Raw genomic sequence first — 16,594 nt, forward strand, 5'->3', positions numbered from 1 at the left:
CAAAGCAGAGCTGACTCATGCACTCCTCCTGATAAAGGATGAGCTAGCACTTTTTGCCCCATTGGATCTGTCTGGTAAACAAACTTTTCTTTGGAAATCCACCCTGAGCACAATAAAGGAGTGTAAGATAAAGGCAGGCAATAAAGTCTGGATTTCAAGAAGATGAGGTAACTTATATCAAACAAAGATTTTTAAGAAAATGTCCTGGAGAAAAACAACAACACACACAATGACTTTCTTCAAGTGATACAGTGAAGCGAAAAAGAATACAGAACTGTTCTATTTTACTAAATGTAATATTAGAATGAGATAACCTGGGCACATTTTTAAAAAATGCAAGTTTTAATTAATTAAAGAAAGAAAGTAATCCAAATCAAATTGTATGTGAAGAACTAGTTACCTCCAAATATAGCAGTTGGTTGTGCCACCCTTGGCAGCAACAGCAGACATTGAAAAGGATGTGAGGCTGTTATGTATTTTGAATATAAAATCAATTTGAATTTGCAATTTGACACCTTGAAATCGGACATCTGTTTCTTTAGGAAGCACCTACTCATTCCAACACTCCTCCGCGTTGGACTGAGAAATAGGTTGTATGATAAGCTCAGCAGGTGTGGAGTTTCACCAGATGTTTGCTAATTGCTGCTGCTAGTTTGATGGAGCTGTGTGGGGAACACTTGGGGAGTGGGGTGATCTGTGAATTGGGAGCTCAGCTGGAGACTGCAGCTGCAAGGAGGAACTTTGAGTGAATTGCTTGGAAATAGAAAGCAGTTTGTCACCCCCCCAAATGGTTGTCATGGGAGATTCAAGAATTTCTCAAACACGCATGAAAGAATAGAAGCAAAACTCTAGATATGTTTTTGATGAGGGAATAACATTATAACATGATATAAAGCTCACAAGCTATTTGTGGTAGCTTGCTTTCACTCTTTCACATTGCTGTGGAGGAAGTTTGGCTCACTCTTTACAGAAAGGTTTAGTTTAACTACAAGGGTGGGTTTTTGAGTTAGTAAGTAAAATTTATTCATATAGCACCTATCACATATATTAAAGTCAAAAGTGCTTCACAATGACACAAACACAAGAACATGAATCGAAATGAGCATGACCCACATGTCTTAGGTTTCAGCAGCCAGAAGGTGACTAGTTCTCCCTAAAATCATAATTTTGCTGGCATTGTTCAAATCATTGTCCTGCTACATAACGGATGGATGTGCTTGAGAACAAGGTCATAAGCTCATTACTGGATGTTCTTCACAATTATTTAGCAAAAGTCCCACAAAGGCATAAGTTTGACTCTTATACTTTGTTGTTTTTTTTCTTCTGAAATGCTGTTAAGTTTCCAAGATGTAATGGAATACATATCTTACAAAATGTTCCAAATTGACAGTCCACAGAATATTGTTCCAGAAATATTTGTGCTCATGAAGATATAGTGCTCTTGGGCTTGGACATCTTCTATAGCTGCCATACTTCTCTCATCTCTTACTTATGAATTATTGACACTGATCAGAGGCATCTGCCATTTTTTGTGCTTTAAATAAGTTGTTTATGCTCTAGGAGTATTTTGGAAGTCATTCTTTCCTCCTGTCTTGGGAAGATTCAGCACTGCTCCGTGTTTAATTGATTTATGAATAATGAATCTGACTGTGGTTCACTGGAGAACCAAAACCTTTGAAATGGTTTTCCAGACCGTGAGATGTCAGATAGGGCTTTTATGTGTTGCTTCTTTCCTTCATGTTGTCAGACAAGTTGTATTTTGGAACTTTGGGTGTGGTTAGTGAAACTAAACAGCTTCCCAAAACTCTTGAGTTGCAGTTCATTCATGATTTAACAAGAAGGGCAAGTTTAAAACTGCTATTTGTATTGATCTTGTTTAGTTTTGTTTTATGTCATCTATTTGATGATTTGAATAATCTAAATGTGACAAAAGAGCAAAAGGAGAAGTAACCTGTGAGTGGAAAAACAACACTGCACAGATGTTCTTAAACTAAAAGTAAATTTTTCTCTAAAGAGCATTATTGTCTATATTGCATTGTGTTGTGTGTGTGTGTGTGTGCGTGTGTGTGTGTGTGTGTGTGTGTGTGTGTGTGTGTGTGTGTGTGTGTATGTGTGTCTTTGTCCTGTACGAGAGTAATGGCTGATTACAAAATGGTACAATACATGTCATCAAATTTCTTCAAACTTAATAGGCCCTCTGAACCTTAAGGTATTGAAGAAAGAATAGATGTAGAAATTGTTTTCGTATGCAAACTATTGTATGATGACATTTTACAATGGTAAAAGTCAGCTCCTAAAGTAGATACAGCAAAAAATTCTATGGTGATCATTGGCAAATTAAGTTGCAAGTGTCACATGATTTAAAAGAAGAAGGAAGCCAGAGACAGTTAAACTAGCCAATCAGGTTAGTGTTGCGTAATTCCAGAATAAACTAATTCGTCATTAAAAAAAAAAAAAATCCTTCTTCCTTTTTCTTTGTAAGGCTGACAAAGAGGACACAACACAACAGTGAATGATTTTAGAAATGAAACTAAGGAAGTGATGCTGTTGTTACAATAAAATGTCTTTTTATTATTAGAGGAAAAAAAAACAGCAGTTAATGTTGTTTACTTTCCTATTTACAGGATAACACTATTCCACTTACACCACTGATCACAAAATGTAAATGATAATTTACAACTCTGACAGCAGATACTACTAATAGATTATTTTTTATTCTTATAATTCCTTCCAAAGAGTTTGGTAATTTAATTTCCCTCACAGAGTTTTTAACACTGAAATTTGTGATAACATTTTGGACCATAGCCAAAATGGTCCATTTTGCTCCCTTAGATGAAGCATCTGACTTTCCACAAGACCTGAATTTGGTTTACCACATCAGGTCACAGTCACTCAATCTGCATAAGTAGTTTGAACTCATAAAGTTTTTTAAATTTTTTTTACATTTGTCATGTTCCAGTAACAAAATTCAATATATTTTACTGGGATTTTATGTGACTGACCAACTGAAAGCAGCTCATAGTTATGAAAAGTAAGGAAACTGATGCACAGTTTGAACATTGTTTTTAGAAATCAAAAAATTAAAAGTATGACTTTTTATGGTGGAAAGAAAACTATTGTTTTTAGAGAGTCATTGAAGTTTCACAGATCATTTGGAGGGACAGTAAATTTGTATAAGAACCTGTTCTTGTCAGATGAGACTGTAATACAACCTTTTGGCATACATTGTATGTACACTATATGATTAAGAAACAAATCAACCTCAACACACCATGTCCACTCTCCACTGTGAAACAAGGTGTTGGCAGTGTCTTCCTTTTGTATGGGTTTTCTTTGGAACTCAAAACAGAGCAAAAAATAAAAATAAATCATACTAGATGCTGCAAAAAACTTAAACATACAATCTAAGCAAAGAGGGAAATGTTTAGATAAAAGCATGGTTATGTTTTAGAAGGTCCTAGTCAAAGTGCAGATCTGAATCCAGGTGGATCCAATAGGAACTATTTTGATTGGTAAAATACACTCAACATCTCCAAAGAGACCCAAATGACTTACAATTTTAATTGCACTGAAGAATTATTTAAAAAAAAAAAAGTTGATTCAGAGAGATTGAATAAAAAGCACATTACACAGATTGACTGCAATTTACTGATTAGGTGACACCTGAAGCCAACTGCATGTTGTTTAGGGCTGTGAAAGTGAATTAGATTGAGTGCAATTCGAATAGGTTGATCTATCACTTAAAGTTTAAATAAAATATATTGAATTTTGCAATTATGATGTGACTAAATGTAAAAAAGTTCACATGATATAAATACTGTTGCAATACATTGTTCTGTTATTATGACCAGTATGGCTCAGCAAATAAAAAAAACAATAAAACAGCACCCTAAAAATCTATCATTGCTGATTAGAATCACTCTAACAACTTCTCAGTGATGACAAGTGTACATCTGAGGTTCACATAAATGACTCAGATCATCCACAGAAACAGGTCCTGTCAGTGTAATTAGACAATTCAAAGACTGCACATGAAAACAGTCTGCTGGTCGCTGGTCTGCTGTCAGCTGAAAGTCTGGTAGACTCAGTTTCTGGGAGGTCGGAGGTCAAGAGGAGTCTTGCCTTGTTCGATTGGTGAGGCAAAGCCTCTCCAGCTGCTGCCTGCGCTCACTGTGGAGGGTCACCAATGTGTGGTTCTCCTCTGTTAAGCGCTGAAACTCCTCCTCGAGACGGGCGATCTCTACAGCTACCTTCTCATCTTCCACCAACTCCGCCAGCAACTTTCGCCTGAAGAAATGAGAAAGACAAACCTTCAAAGAGTTTTCTTTTTATAGTGTATCAAGAAAGAACATTTCATTTGTAGAAAAAAACCTGGCAACTCTCCCTGAATATGCTGGACTTTCAAGTTAATCTCTGCAGGGAAATAAATTGAAACATTTTGTGGATCATATCATACTGTGAGTAGAATATGTTCTTTATCTTATAGATTTATACAAATGGAATGTGATACTAATTAATTCAACATAATGGTTGATGCCCCTTTTCCCATCTTAAAGCATATCTAAAATTCCTAATTTCTCAAACCAACATTTGTCTTGACCACTAGTCCAGTGGTTTCCAAACTTTTTGCACTGTGGATCAAAATTGCCAAGTTGAAAGCACTCAGGGGTCAAAATTAGCTCAGATTTTTTTAGTTAAAAATGCAAAAATAATTTTATTTTGAATTATTTTCTTTTTACCCGCACAACAATTTAGCATGCATTTTAATTTAAAAAGTCTGAAAAGATTTCTCAAAGCTGTGCAGTTTCCTCACTTGTTAGTCAAGATATCATTTTTAGTTTATTCACAGCAACAAAAATTGGAGCTGCCTTTGAAAACCCTTAACTGTATTTAGCCTATTTTAATTACTGAGTGTGACTAAGTCTATCCTTGAGTAAAACGTCAGTGGAAACCTAAACCTCCCAATTTCCAGCAACACTCATTTGTACTAAGTTCATAGTATAGAAAGGTGAGAGCTGTACAGTAAACCTGAAAAGGGAAGTGTCCCAAAGACCTGATGATTATTTGCTTAAGCTATCTCTAGTGACTTCTTTAAATGTGTAAGAACAGAGTGAATTTTCCAGGGGAAAGTGATTATTTTAGTAATTTATGAAAGGTTTCTTGTCCTTTTGTTATTGAACGGCAATAGATGAGTCATTAAATTGAGAGCTTCACTTTTCTCTCATTTGTTCTTTTACCAGAACAAGCTAGAGTAATGCCTACATTGCTGCATACAAGACCTTAGTCCATTTATTCATCCCTAGTTTAGTCATACACTCCTAAATGCAAACTTTTCCAGCCTTATATGTTTCATCACCACTGGTGTCAAGAATCATTTCTCTGGTTCCTGCCACATTAGATTTCATACTGACATTAAACTCTTACAGCTCACATTTAAATAATAAAATAATCTTGTTTGGATATACAAGTTTATATATCTTGTAAAAGAAAAAAAGGCTTGCTATTGGCTTTTAATGTTTGATATCTATTTAAGAGTGCATTACTATTGTTGTTTACTTTAAAATCTCCTACATAGTTTCTGTGAAATGCTTTGAAAATGTCAATAGGTTTGGTTTTGTTCTTTTATGAATATGAAGCCCCTTCCACTGGCAGACTGAGAAATTCAATGACTAGTGAATCCTGGACTGAACATTAGTGGGTAGATGCTACTAATAGGAGGATAGGGTCAGGAGCTCAACACAAGAGGATTAGTTTTTATAATGACAGCAGGGAAAGCATACAGTAAATGCCGTAATTATGTGGAAGTCCTACAGTCAAAGTGGGAGGCACTGTCAAGGGTTTTTTATTAGTCTGATGTATTATTCTAATCTTAAATACCATGTTTTTATTAGTTCTGAACTTAGTCATCCTAATTAGCTAAATAAAGGCTTGAAAGCATGAGTCTTTGTGTAAATAGTCTATATAATGTGTTTGTTTCACTTAGTCATCTCAGTTACTGAAAGAAAGGAACTAATTAATAATATTCTAATTTGACTGTTGGTACCATACCAGATGATCATCTTTGGTAACCACAAATAGATTCATTGTTTAGAAATGTGGTTTCTGTGGTAACCTGACTAATGAATTAGAGATTACACCTTTGGTTATAACGGAAATTGAAGTGTTTTGTCTTTTACTATGTTTTGTTTGTGTTCACTAAAAGGCCACAACCTCCATTCTGAAGTATTTGTGAGTTTCTGAATATGGAAGTAAGTAGGAAATCACGTGTGCGCACATGTGGGGGTATAAGAGTGAATGTTTATTTTTGTCACACAAAGCGGCTGAAAAGAGGAAGAAGACATTTTTCAAAACCACATTCATATGCATGGGACTTTTAAAACTTTCACACAAACCTGTACATGAATACCTGAATACTTTTTTGAGAAGATCTTACCACAATATAATACTGTATAACGTGTTTCCCTTGACTTATTTTATTTTTGTTGAAATGTTAAATCACAAAGTAACACAAACAATACTGAAGAGTGATAAAGTCCTCAGTGTTCTTTGCTTTCATACAGACTAAGTGTAGCAAAACATTTAAGAAAAGATCCTGTCATTTTGTTGAAGTAATATCCCTGTTGTCATTCTTGCAACACTTTGTGTCTAAAATATGAGAAGTAAGAAAACTGACTCAGTACTGCGTAATAAATTTATTTTAATGATTGTGAGCAAAAGTCTAAAGCATGTTTAGTATTGAGAAAGTTGTAGCTACATTATTTAAACAGTATTTTGTCATTTTGTCCTTGTATATCTGTTGCTTGTTTGCTGTGTTTTAGTTAGATGTAAAATCTTTGTGTACTGCTAGATAATGGCAACAAGGAAGAAGTGTGAGTGTAGCAACATGACTCATCATGTCTTATCTTATCTAGGGTCAGTCTTCATGCATCTCTTTATTTAGGAATACTGAAGTGGGTTGTTTCAGTGCAACCCCCAAATTGGGAAACCATGAATCCTACAGCAGTTTCCAGTTAAGGAGCATTAGCTACAGACCCATGGTGCTAGCAGTGTAGGAGAAACTGCATGTAGAAATTCAACTAAGCCATGTGTATTTTTGCTCAGTTGTTTTCAGAATTGCATCACATGTAATTAGGCTTCCTTGTGCATTCAAAGATTGGAATAATGTGTACATATCATCAAGCCTTACTTGCGTTCCTCGAGGACAGAGATCTCGTGTTTTACATGATGGAACTCTCTGGCCATCCTGCAGTGCTCTTTGTACACCTGAACGCTCTCTCTTAGGGACATGCAAGGTGGCACAGGCTGCAATACATTGGAGAGGCAGAGGAAGAAATATGAAAGAGACAGATTTTTTTTGTATTGACCAAAACTGCTAAAAACCTGTGACATAGGAATACAACCACACATAAACTTATGCCCAAGGGCAATTTCAGAGTATTTAATTGACTTCACAGTCATGTTTTTGGGCATGAAGTGAAAAAGAGAGTGCCTGGACAGAACTCGCACAAGCACAGTGACAGCATGCAGACAGAACCTTGACTGGGATTTCAACCCAGGATTTTCTCACTGCACAGCAACAGAGCTACTAACTGCATCACCATATAGCCATCTAGACTAGTCAGTTCTTCTAAATATTCCTTTACGATATTGTGCTTACCTTCTGCAACTATGTACTTTCGTTAAGGATGTATTACTAGTTATATTTACACTACTAATATTGGTATTATTCTATCTTTTCATGTTTTTAAAATGTTTCAGTTAAGGAGTGACATTATTCGACATACTTTCCTTAAACTAAATTTTTAGATATCACAACATACCAAAAAAAATCTGTCATATTTTTTAAGAGAAACATTGAGAACATGAGTACTTTTTTAATTCTAATATTTTTTTTTTTAACAAGAACAGATTTGAGCACTGAATCAAAACAAACAAAAAAACATTCAGTTAGAGTAATGTGTACACTCAGAGCAGTACACTACTTGAACTCAACATGAGCACTAACAGCATTTTGAGAGCAATAAAACATATTTTTTAATAAAAGTTAAAGTGCTATCTGGATAAATCTATATAATATCCCAAATGTATTAGGACATATGTTTTTATATATGACAAATTGGTTTACTTCTAAATATCTTGTTTTGAAAGAGTTTCACATTAAAATGTGACAATAGAACAAGAAGCAAAATACCTGTTCATGGCTGAAGGAACAACAGAAGTACCACAAAACAAACATTTGTCATTTTCTTCCTTTTATTAGCGGACAGTACAGAACTACATAACTGTTGTTTACAGGTATGTAGACAACAGGTAATACAGGTAAACAACGCTTACATACCTCTAAACGTTGTTCAAGGTCAGGGAAGGCCTGTGACAGATCTTCCACATCTTTTATATCTGAAGAAATACAGTTCATAATTTGTTAGAAATGATTGTAAAAAAAAAAAACTGGGAATCACAACTAACCAAACAATTTCATCATTATGTGTTGACTTATGAAGCTTTTCCCTCCCATGCTTATAGTGACAGGAGATGCACCATCTGTGGTTCAAAAGCTCCCTCTAGTGGCTATTTTGATTAACATTTTAAAACCTAAGTAAACAGTATGTGGCTTGAGAAAGATTTCTGATTGAAACCTTCAAGATTCACATCTCCTTCCTTTCTTCTTTTTTTTTAGTTAGACTGCAGCACGCTACTTGCCATTTGACAAATTTATTACATGTGGAGTTGCCCTGCAAATTACAAACTTCTTTACTTTATGCACAAGTTGGAACCTTTTGAGATTATGGTAAACTATAGTTAACTAAAATTGTAGGCAATTTTTTTTCTAGGATGCTTTGTGTCGAATTTGTACATGAGAAAAGACGAAAAAGAAACAAAAGAAAAAACTTATAGGGCTTTGGAAGTAACTGCCTCTCTAACTTAATCATTGTGCTCCAAACAAATGAAGGAATGCATGCATAAAGGAATTCATGCATGCCACGAATTTTTATAATTTCCATTAACTAATCAAGTTTAAATCAGAAATAAAACTAAATATTCCAGTTGTCTTAAAAAATAGTGTTTATATTTAAAATACCAAGGCAACTTCTGCTGCACATATTTGATCAAAATAAGTCATGATTTTAATACCGAATAGTTGTATTTAGTAAAACTATTATTTGCTTCATGCGCCACAGAACCTTTTAACTTGTTCTCAATGCTTTTCTGTGAAAATGTAACACTATAGGTTCTCTTGTATAGCACAACATTGTAACACAATGCTGCACTTCTAAATAAGCCATGTCCTCTGACTGAGCAGCGGTAATGAGCTGCCAGGCTGAAAGACATGCAGGTTAAGAATACAACTGAACAAGCATTGTACTTGTCTGCAATGGACAGGAAGATCATCCAGACCAGATGTAAAGTCAAACAGGGATTCAGCCATACAGAAACAGACAGATTGTCTGCACTGTTTCGGTAGTGATGCATACCCTCCAAAGAGTTGTGGAACATGTGGAGAATCCTGGAGTGATGCAACCTTCTAAAATCAGGAGTATTAGTGGGCAAGCCTTTAGCCTTGGGCCAATTATAAAGAGGAATAAATATGGTTCTCATGCTTAGGATTGACACAGTGTTGGGTTTGAACTATGTCAGGCATGAAGTCACAGAGGGTCTAAACGTTGATCCTCAGTTGGAGCACAGCTCATCTCCTGCTGTGAAACATGAGTGAAACATGAGAGATGAGTGAAACATCTCCTGCTGAGTGAAACATGAGTTCAAAGAGACAATAATATGATCTCAGAGGATCCAAAATATCCAGTTATGATTTGCAGGTGAGATTCTGCCTGGGCAGCTTTGACAGTATATGCACAATTGCCTTGAGAGAGCTGCATTCAATGAATAAGCTTGGCAAATGATCTCTCAGACACAAATTTGAGATGGCTGTTCCTGGTATAGCTCTTCACATTGCTGCCTAAGAGAAAGAAAGACAAGGGGGGATCAAGGACGGGTGGGGTTGAACTGGAAGTGTTAACTGCTTATAAATATAGGCCAGTGTTCTAAAAGCTGAACGGTGAATCAGGCAGCAAGACACTGTTAGTATTATAAGAGAAACCTGACTCTGTCATTGCAAAGCTGCAGCTGCTGTCCCAGTGCCTGACCCTACTGCAGTAAAACATCCTGACAGACAGCACCTAGGTTGAAAGGTATGCTCTTTAGGTTTAATATACATGTGTAGATGGTAGTAAAAAGAACAATTTAGAAAACTGACTATATGGGCCTTTGCAAGATCATTCATAAAGTATAATGCATTTATTCATACAGCATGTTAGAATGGCTAAATCAAAACCCAGACCTGTAATGAAACAGTGTGGTGTTGAGGTGGTGAGGCAGACACTGTAGACCCAGGATGTGATAAATAAATGGTTTTAATGATGAATGTCCAGAAAACAGTTCAACCAACAGGCAGCATGGCCAAGCGGAAGCCAGGGCTCGACACCGGTAGCAACCGTATCACAAAGGACAACACGAAGGACTGAGCGCACATTCGACAAGGACCCGACAGAGACGCAGAGACACAGGTGACACTAAATACACACGGGGTAATTAGGGAACGAGAAACACCTGGGAGTAATCGAGGGGAGAACAGGACAACACGGAGACACAGAGACACCGAAAACTCAAAATAAACACACAGAAAAACACGGAACATGACAAGACCTAAATCCAATTATGAAGCTTTGACAAAATGTAAAATCTGTTGCTCACAAACACTAAATGCAATCTGATTGAGCTTGTGTTATTTTACGAAGATGAAAGGTCAAAAAATATGTGATTTTACATGTGCAAAGTTGTCAGAAAGGCACACCCAAAGGAACTGGTAGCCATGATTGCAGTTAAAGATGTCTTTTCCAAATATTGATTTGGTGAAGTGAAGACAAATGTCAGACCGTTTTTGTTTGCTTTTTACAATTTGGATAACCAAATATCCTTCAACTTCTGTCCTATTCATATTCCATATTCAGTGTGTTATCACTCACACCAAATACCCAAAAATATAAGAGTATGGCTGTAATATTACAAAATGTGAAAAACCTCAAGGGTATAAGTGCTTTTTCTAAAAAAATGAACAGTAGTTTGGTGTCCATATATTTGCATTTTGCCAGTACAGTGCTGCACAAAGGTATGTGTTTGTTTTTAACATGCTGTGGTCATACAGAAATAGTGATAACACCTGTCTCAGATATAGTGTGGAAGAATGAACCCGCAGTTAAAGCGATTGGGAGTTACTCAAGCTACAGTCGGCATGGTCTGTTTTGGTTGGCAGAATGTAATACACGTCCACACATAGTGGAAACGAACCAAAAGTAGTTTTGATCTGATGTTAAATGACAAGCTGAGTAATAAGAGCAGCTCAAAACCTCAAAATAACTTGTTTCTAATCATTCTGACATCCTGGAGGACAGGTGCAGACAAGGAGTTTTATAGTAAGGGGTTTGGCTACGTGTGTGTTCACAGTATGTACTGTATGTGCATGTGTGTTTACCTGATGTGTCATCGAGGCTGAAGGCTATTCTAACTTCAGATTTATCAGGAGACACTCTTCTGGTTGAGGTGATCATTTATCCCTTTGTGGGGCAACGGAGAAAAAAAGAGCTGTCAGAACAATCTAAAGCACAATATGGAAGATGCAATATTTTAGAGATTTTAGAGAGATCAGAATTTTGTGGTTGATTTTTTTTGCTGCTGAAATTGGTCATTGTTATTTATAAGGAGAGGCTGTAATGTACCTCCACATGAGTGAGACAGCAGCTGCTGTTAAAATTTTTTAAAACAGAGATAAAATGAAGACAGAGCTGAAATTTTAATGTCACTAACATTTTGTGATAGGAATTAGCACATTGTTACTTGTACAGAAGAGTCTCTGTGTATTCTCAAGAACATAGATTCTTGCCTTATACCTGAGATGACTAAATGCTTTAAGTACTTCCACATTAAGAATTTTTTATAACAGTTGGAAGTCAAAAACTTTTTCTTAGTTCACAATTAAAAACCTGAAAAATCCTATCATATTTTTTTCACTTAGTAATAGCATCCACACTGAAAATCCAACACCAACCTTGTAGCACTTATATGAGGTCAATTAACTGATCAGAAAATATATATTCTTTAGTATCTAATGAGGCAGTTGTCTGATTTGCCTCATTAGGCACTAAAAATATTTGGTCAACAGCAAATATTTTTAGTGCATCTCTACAGTTTTTCCTTTTTCTCTTTTTTATTTAAAGGAAGGTTATATTATTGTCTTTTTGTATTTTATAAGTATTTACAAATATTTACTAGTAGCTCTGAAATGCAAACACCATAGAAACAATGAAAAGTATGTATTCTAAGAATGTGTCATCCTGCATTGTTTTTTTTTAATACCTTTATTAGTCTTTTGTTATATTGTAGTATTTTTTTTGTGTGTGGTTTTGTTCATGATTTGCATCTTAGAGCCTTCATATTTTCTGATTTTAAAAGTGTCACTAAGACTTTTTTGGGAATTTCTCTTATTAAAAACATTCATAAATGTTTTTAATTCCAATTTAACTATCTGCATTCATGTTATTTCAACTGGCAAGGTAAAATAAATACTGAACTCAGCAGGTGTTGTGTTAAATTGCAATGAGAGTCAATGCCGACCGTTTGATAAGTCATGTGATGAAAATGCTCTGAGGGCTCTTATATATACACCAACTACACACAGCACACACAACCACCAGTTTCTTTATGTATTTGAAGTTGCAGAGGGATTAAATAATTACAGAGCTTTGACAGACGGGTGATGAAGGCTGCATGACCCCTTTCAGTGGAGGTGCAGGCTTTTTATATCTGGGCATTTGCCTCCTTTAACCCTGCTAAACTCACTCCACTCTCCCCCAACGACCTTCTATGACAAAACTGTCTCTTAAAAGTTTCACTAATACAATAAATGCCTTAATGATGACACTATCATCAAGTAGAATTTGTATATAGTTTTACACATCAACACTGCAACGGATATGGTGTGAAATGTTATTTGCATGAGGAGCTAGAAGCAAAAATCAGTTCCGAAAAGGCATCGTTACCTGAAGCAGATCCAAACTAAACCAGAAAATGCTGCAGGTTACTGAAAAGTTCAGATCCAAGCAGTTGAGTAAATCCTCAATTGGGAAGGATTGGGGTCTTCCCTATTGCCCCTTATGTCAGCCGTTGCCACTCCTGAGCAAATCCAGATCAGCAAAAATAGAAAAACTAATGTATTCTTCAATCTGTACTTTTACTAAAATCCCTTCATTATTTTGTGATTAGTAAGATTTAAGAAAAGATGTACACTTTGCTCGCCTCAGCTGTTAATGTCACCCACAGCTTAAGTTTGCCTCGGCACGCATGTGTTATCCGCAGACTGCAGCCACGCGGAGTGGAGTAAACTCAGTTTTCAGGCACGCAGAGCGGGAATGCTGTTCACTGTCCCCCTGTGGCGGCTCAGACCCAATTAAATGTCTCAGATGACATGACTTTAGCCTGCAAAAATGCCCACAGCTCCAACTCCGTTTTGAGTGACACAGTCATCCCACTGGGATGGTCCCTTTGCAATAGCATTGCAATAAGGCAGTTATTCAGAGTAAGCATCTCTTATGTGTTCTTGTAGAGGAAAACTGAGTCCCTATGTGTTTTTTTATGTGAAAAAAACTAACAATATTAATAATACTTTTTGAAAACTAAAAAAACAAAAAACAAAAAAAACATTGAAGTGAGACCACAAAAGAGTTTACTTTTTAAAAAAAAGAGTTTTAGTTATTTTGCAAAGGAAAATTAGCAACCATTTTAGTTGTTTAATATGAAAGATGGTCCCTTCGCAATAGCAAATATATATACTGCTCAAAAAAATAAAGGGAACACTTTAAGTGTTAAGCACCTGTTTAAGTGTTCCCTTTATTTTATTATATATATATAATAAAAGAAAACGTTGGTAGAGACATCCAGTAAAAGAAGGCTGAATAAAACTTAATGCCAAATTCTTCAGATTTATTTATATATTTATTTTTAATAATGGAAAACATACAGTTCATTCAATTTCACAATTAAGGTGAAATAAAATCCAAGGAAAATAAACTGATGTGTGTTTATGTGGCAAAATGCAGAAATATTGAAGTGGTAGGGTTTCATACTTTAAGAAGACATTATACCTAACTTTATTTTACTAAATTTAATGCTTCTGTGACAATTGTTTCATCAATAATTTGATCCTGCAAAATGAATCTCTTACAGTAACATGTCCATATGTCCATTAATGAATGTAGTAAAGATTAATCAAACAGATAAAACTTTTTTTTGCACCGTAGTGTCTGAAGATTTCTTATCAGGGATTAAATTGTTGTTGCCAGTGATTGCAAAAGTCAGTTTATGGTCTATTCAATCATTGACAAGTGCAATCTGTTTTATTTAAAACTCTAACCTCTGGGACCTGATGTGTGTTACTTTTGTGTTGCAACCTGCAGTTGGATCTGAAGACCTTTTGCAAATCAACTAAATTAGCATAATAGTAAAGTTTTTGATGGAAAGACTGGTTAAGCACCCTTTGCATAGTCTTGTAAATCTTGCATCCGTAATCAGAAATAGATTGTTAGCATTTAATCTGGACGGGAGCTGTGCCAGGAAAAAGTCTTTACCAAGATTAAGACAGTGATTAGCACAGATTAATCATAAAAGGATGGATCATACCACAACAACTGTATGTATGTGAGGTGCAGAGCACTGAATAGAAAAACCTGATACAGCCTTTGAATCATAAAGATGTAAATGCCATTGGTGCTCCAGGGAGATCAGACATTGCTGTCACTTTTTCATGAATTATGCATTTTATAAAATAATACTTCAGCATGATGAGTGTTCACTTCACAGAATAGAGGATAAGGTGATCATTTCCACAGCTCTATGCTCCCTGGAAAAGTAACTGAAGTAAAAAAAAAAAAGGATTATGGAATGCATAAGAAAAAAACCACGTGGCTGCATTTATATAGCTCTAGATTCCGCTAACAATTAACATGTTTGCAGAGTAAGGTCTGCAATCCTTAAAAACACAATTATTACAAAGAAAGTTGTCCATTCAGCATATGAAGGAAAACGCTGAACCATTCAGCCACTTTAAAACTGCAGTAGGTCAGCAGTAGTGATCTTTCTCTGAACTCACTTCTCTGCTGCTGATCGATGCACAATGATTCAAAATGGCAAAATCTACTGAATCCAAAATGGTGTTTATTACCTGCTATATTAGAAGAGGATTTATTGTAAAATAAAAATCTTCACATGAAAAATAATTCATAACAGAAAATAATTAGACATTTGTTGCAAGAAAGATCTACAGCTGACTCGTTTTTACCTACAAGACCATTTCACATGCCCTCCAGCAGATGGCAACATTGACCCTGAATTATTTACAACCAGGACATCAAGCACTCGGAAAACGGGAGAGAGACACATTGAGGGGAGCAGATGGAGATAAAAGGTACTCTATTCTTCTGAAAGCCTTCTCCTCCTCATTTGTCTTCATTGACAGGCTGTTGACACAGACCTGCCTTATCAGCCTCAGGGAGTCTTCATTTCATTGTGATGGATGGGACACACCCAGACATCTGCCATTTTTTAAGCTGCAGTCATAGTTGAAATTTAATTCCCCTGTTGTTGTTTGTACAGTTTAAAATGTCACATGTTGATACACAAACTGAGCCTGACAACTCTGAAGGATCCATAATGGAAATGAAATTTTTCTCTACTGTAGATTTTAACATGGAATTTTATTTCATACATCAAAGCTATTCATTTAGAATAATGTCAATTTTACCATGCAGGGTTTTTTTCATAAGAGCCATTATCAAGTGAGTGTTTTCTGTAAATCTCCTCGTCATCGTCGCAAGACTTCTGCATAAATAATCTCTTGTTTTTGGATCAAGACCACAAACAGGTAAATGCCAACATCCATTTGAAGTTTCTCCATCTGAACAGCAGAAACAAGTAAACTATTTTGTGTGTGTGTGTTTGTTTCAAGACCAGATATGCTGTCAGATTTTTCTACGCATAAATCTCACAGGGATAAAGCATGTAAAAAAATGTAAACATGTCAATAGAGTCAGTCAGGTAACATGCCCACTACAAAGATGGAAGGATGTCTACAAGGATTCTTGCTTAGTAGAGCAGAATGGCAAGGTCAAAATTGTAATCCCTGGCCTTGTTCAAGGTGGATTAGAGGAAGATAAAAAAAAAAGAAAAGAAAAACTGCCTTTGGTTTTGATTAAGATTCATGGGGTTAGGAGATTAGAGGCACCAAATGCTATTACACAGGACTGAGCCCAATCCCTGAATTAATCTAAATACAAAAAAAATAAAAAATTGGGAAAAGAAGAGAAAACTCATTACATGACGAGATTAAGTAAAGCATGGTCCAATTCTTTTGGGAGGTGTACAGAGCAGTCAGTTTACATACAGGCACGCCAAAGTAAAACGTTTGATTTGAGTGAATTAGAAACTATTTACACAAGCACTTATTCCAGTTTCAATGTCACTCCATTAAGTATTTGTCCCATCCTATTTT

General features: G+C 35.7%; 1 protein-coding gene across 1 annotated transcript; it reads right to left on the reverse strand.

The window, feature by feature from the left end:
* Positions 1-2,553: 2,553 nt before the first annotated feature.
* Positions 2,554-13,471, reverse strand: map3k7cl (MAP3K7 C-terminal like). The gene is made up of 5 exons (XM_014471775.2): positions 13,092-13,471; positions 11,528-11,609; positions 8,339-8,397; positions 7,187-7,302; positions 2,554-4,287 (listed from the first exon to the last, which is right to left on the reverse strand). The coding sequence occupies exons 2-5, from the start codon at positions 11,601-11,603 to the stop codon at positions 4,107-4,109; spliced, it is 432 nt and encodes a 143-aa protein (XP_014327261.1). The 5' UTR covers positions 11,604-11,609; positions 13,092-13,471; the 3' UTR covers positions 2,554-4,106.
* Positions 13,472-16,594: the final 3,123 nt, after the last annotated feature.

Source organism: Xiphophorus maculatus, chromosome 11 (assembly GCF_002775205.1).
Source record: "Xiphophorus maculatus strain JP 163 A chromosome 11, X_maculatus-5.0-male, whole genome shotgun sequence".
In the NCBI taxonomy this organism is placed as follows: Eukaryota; Metazoa; Chordata; class Actinopteri; order Cyprinodontiformes; family Poeciliidae; genus Xiphophorus; species Xiphophorus maculatus.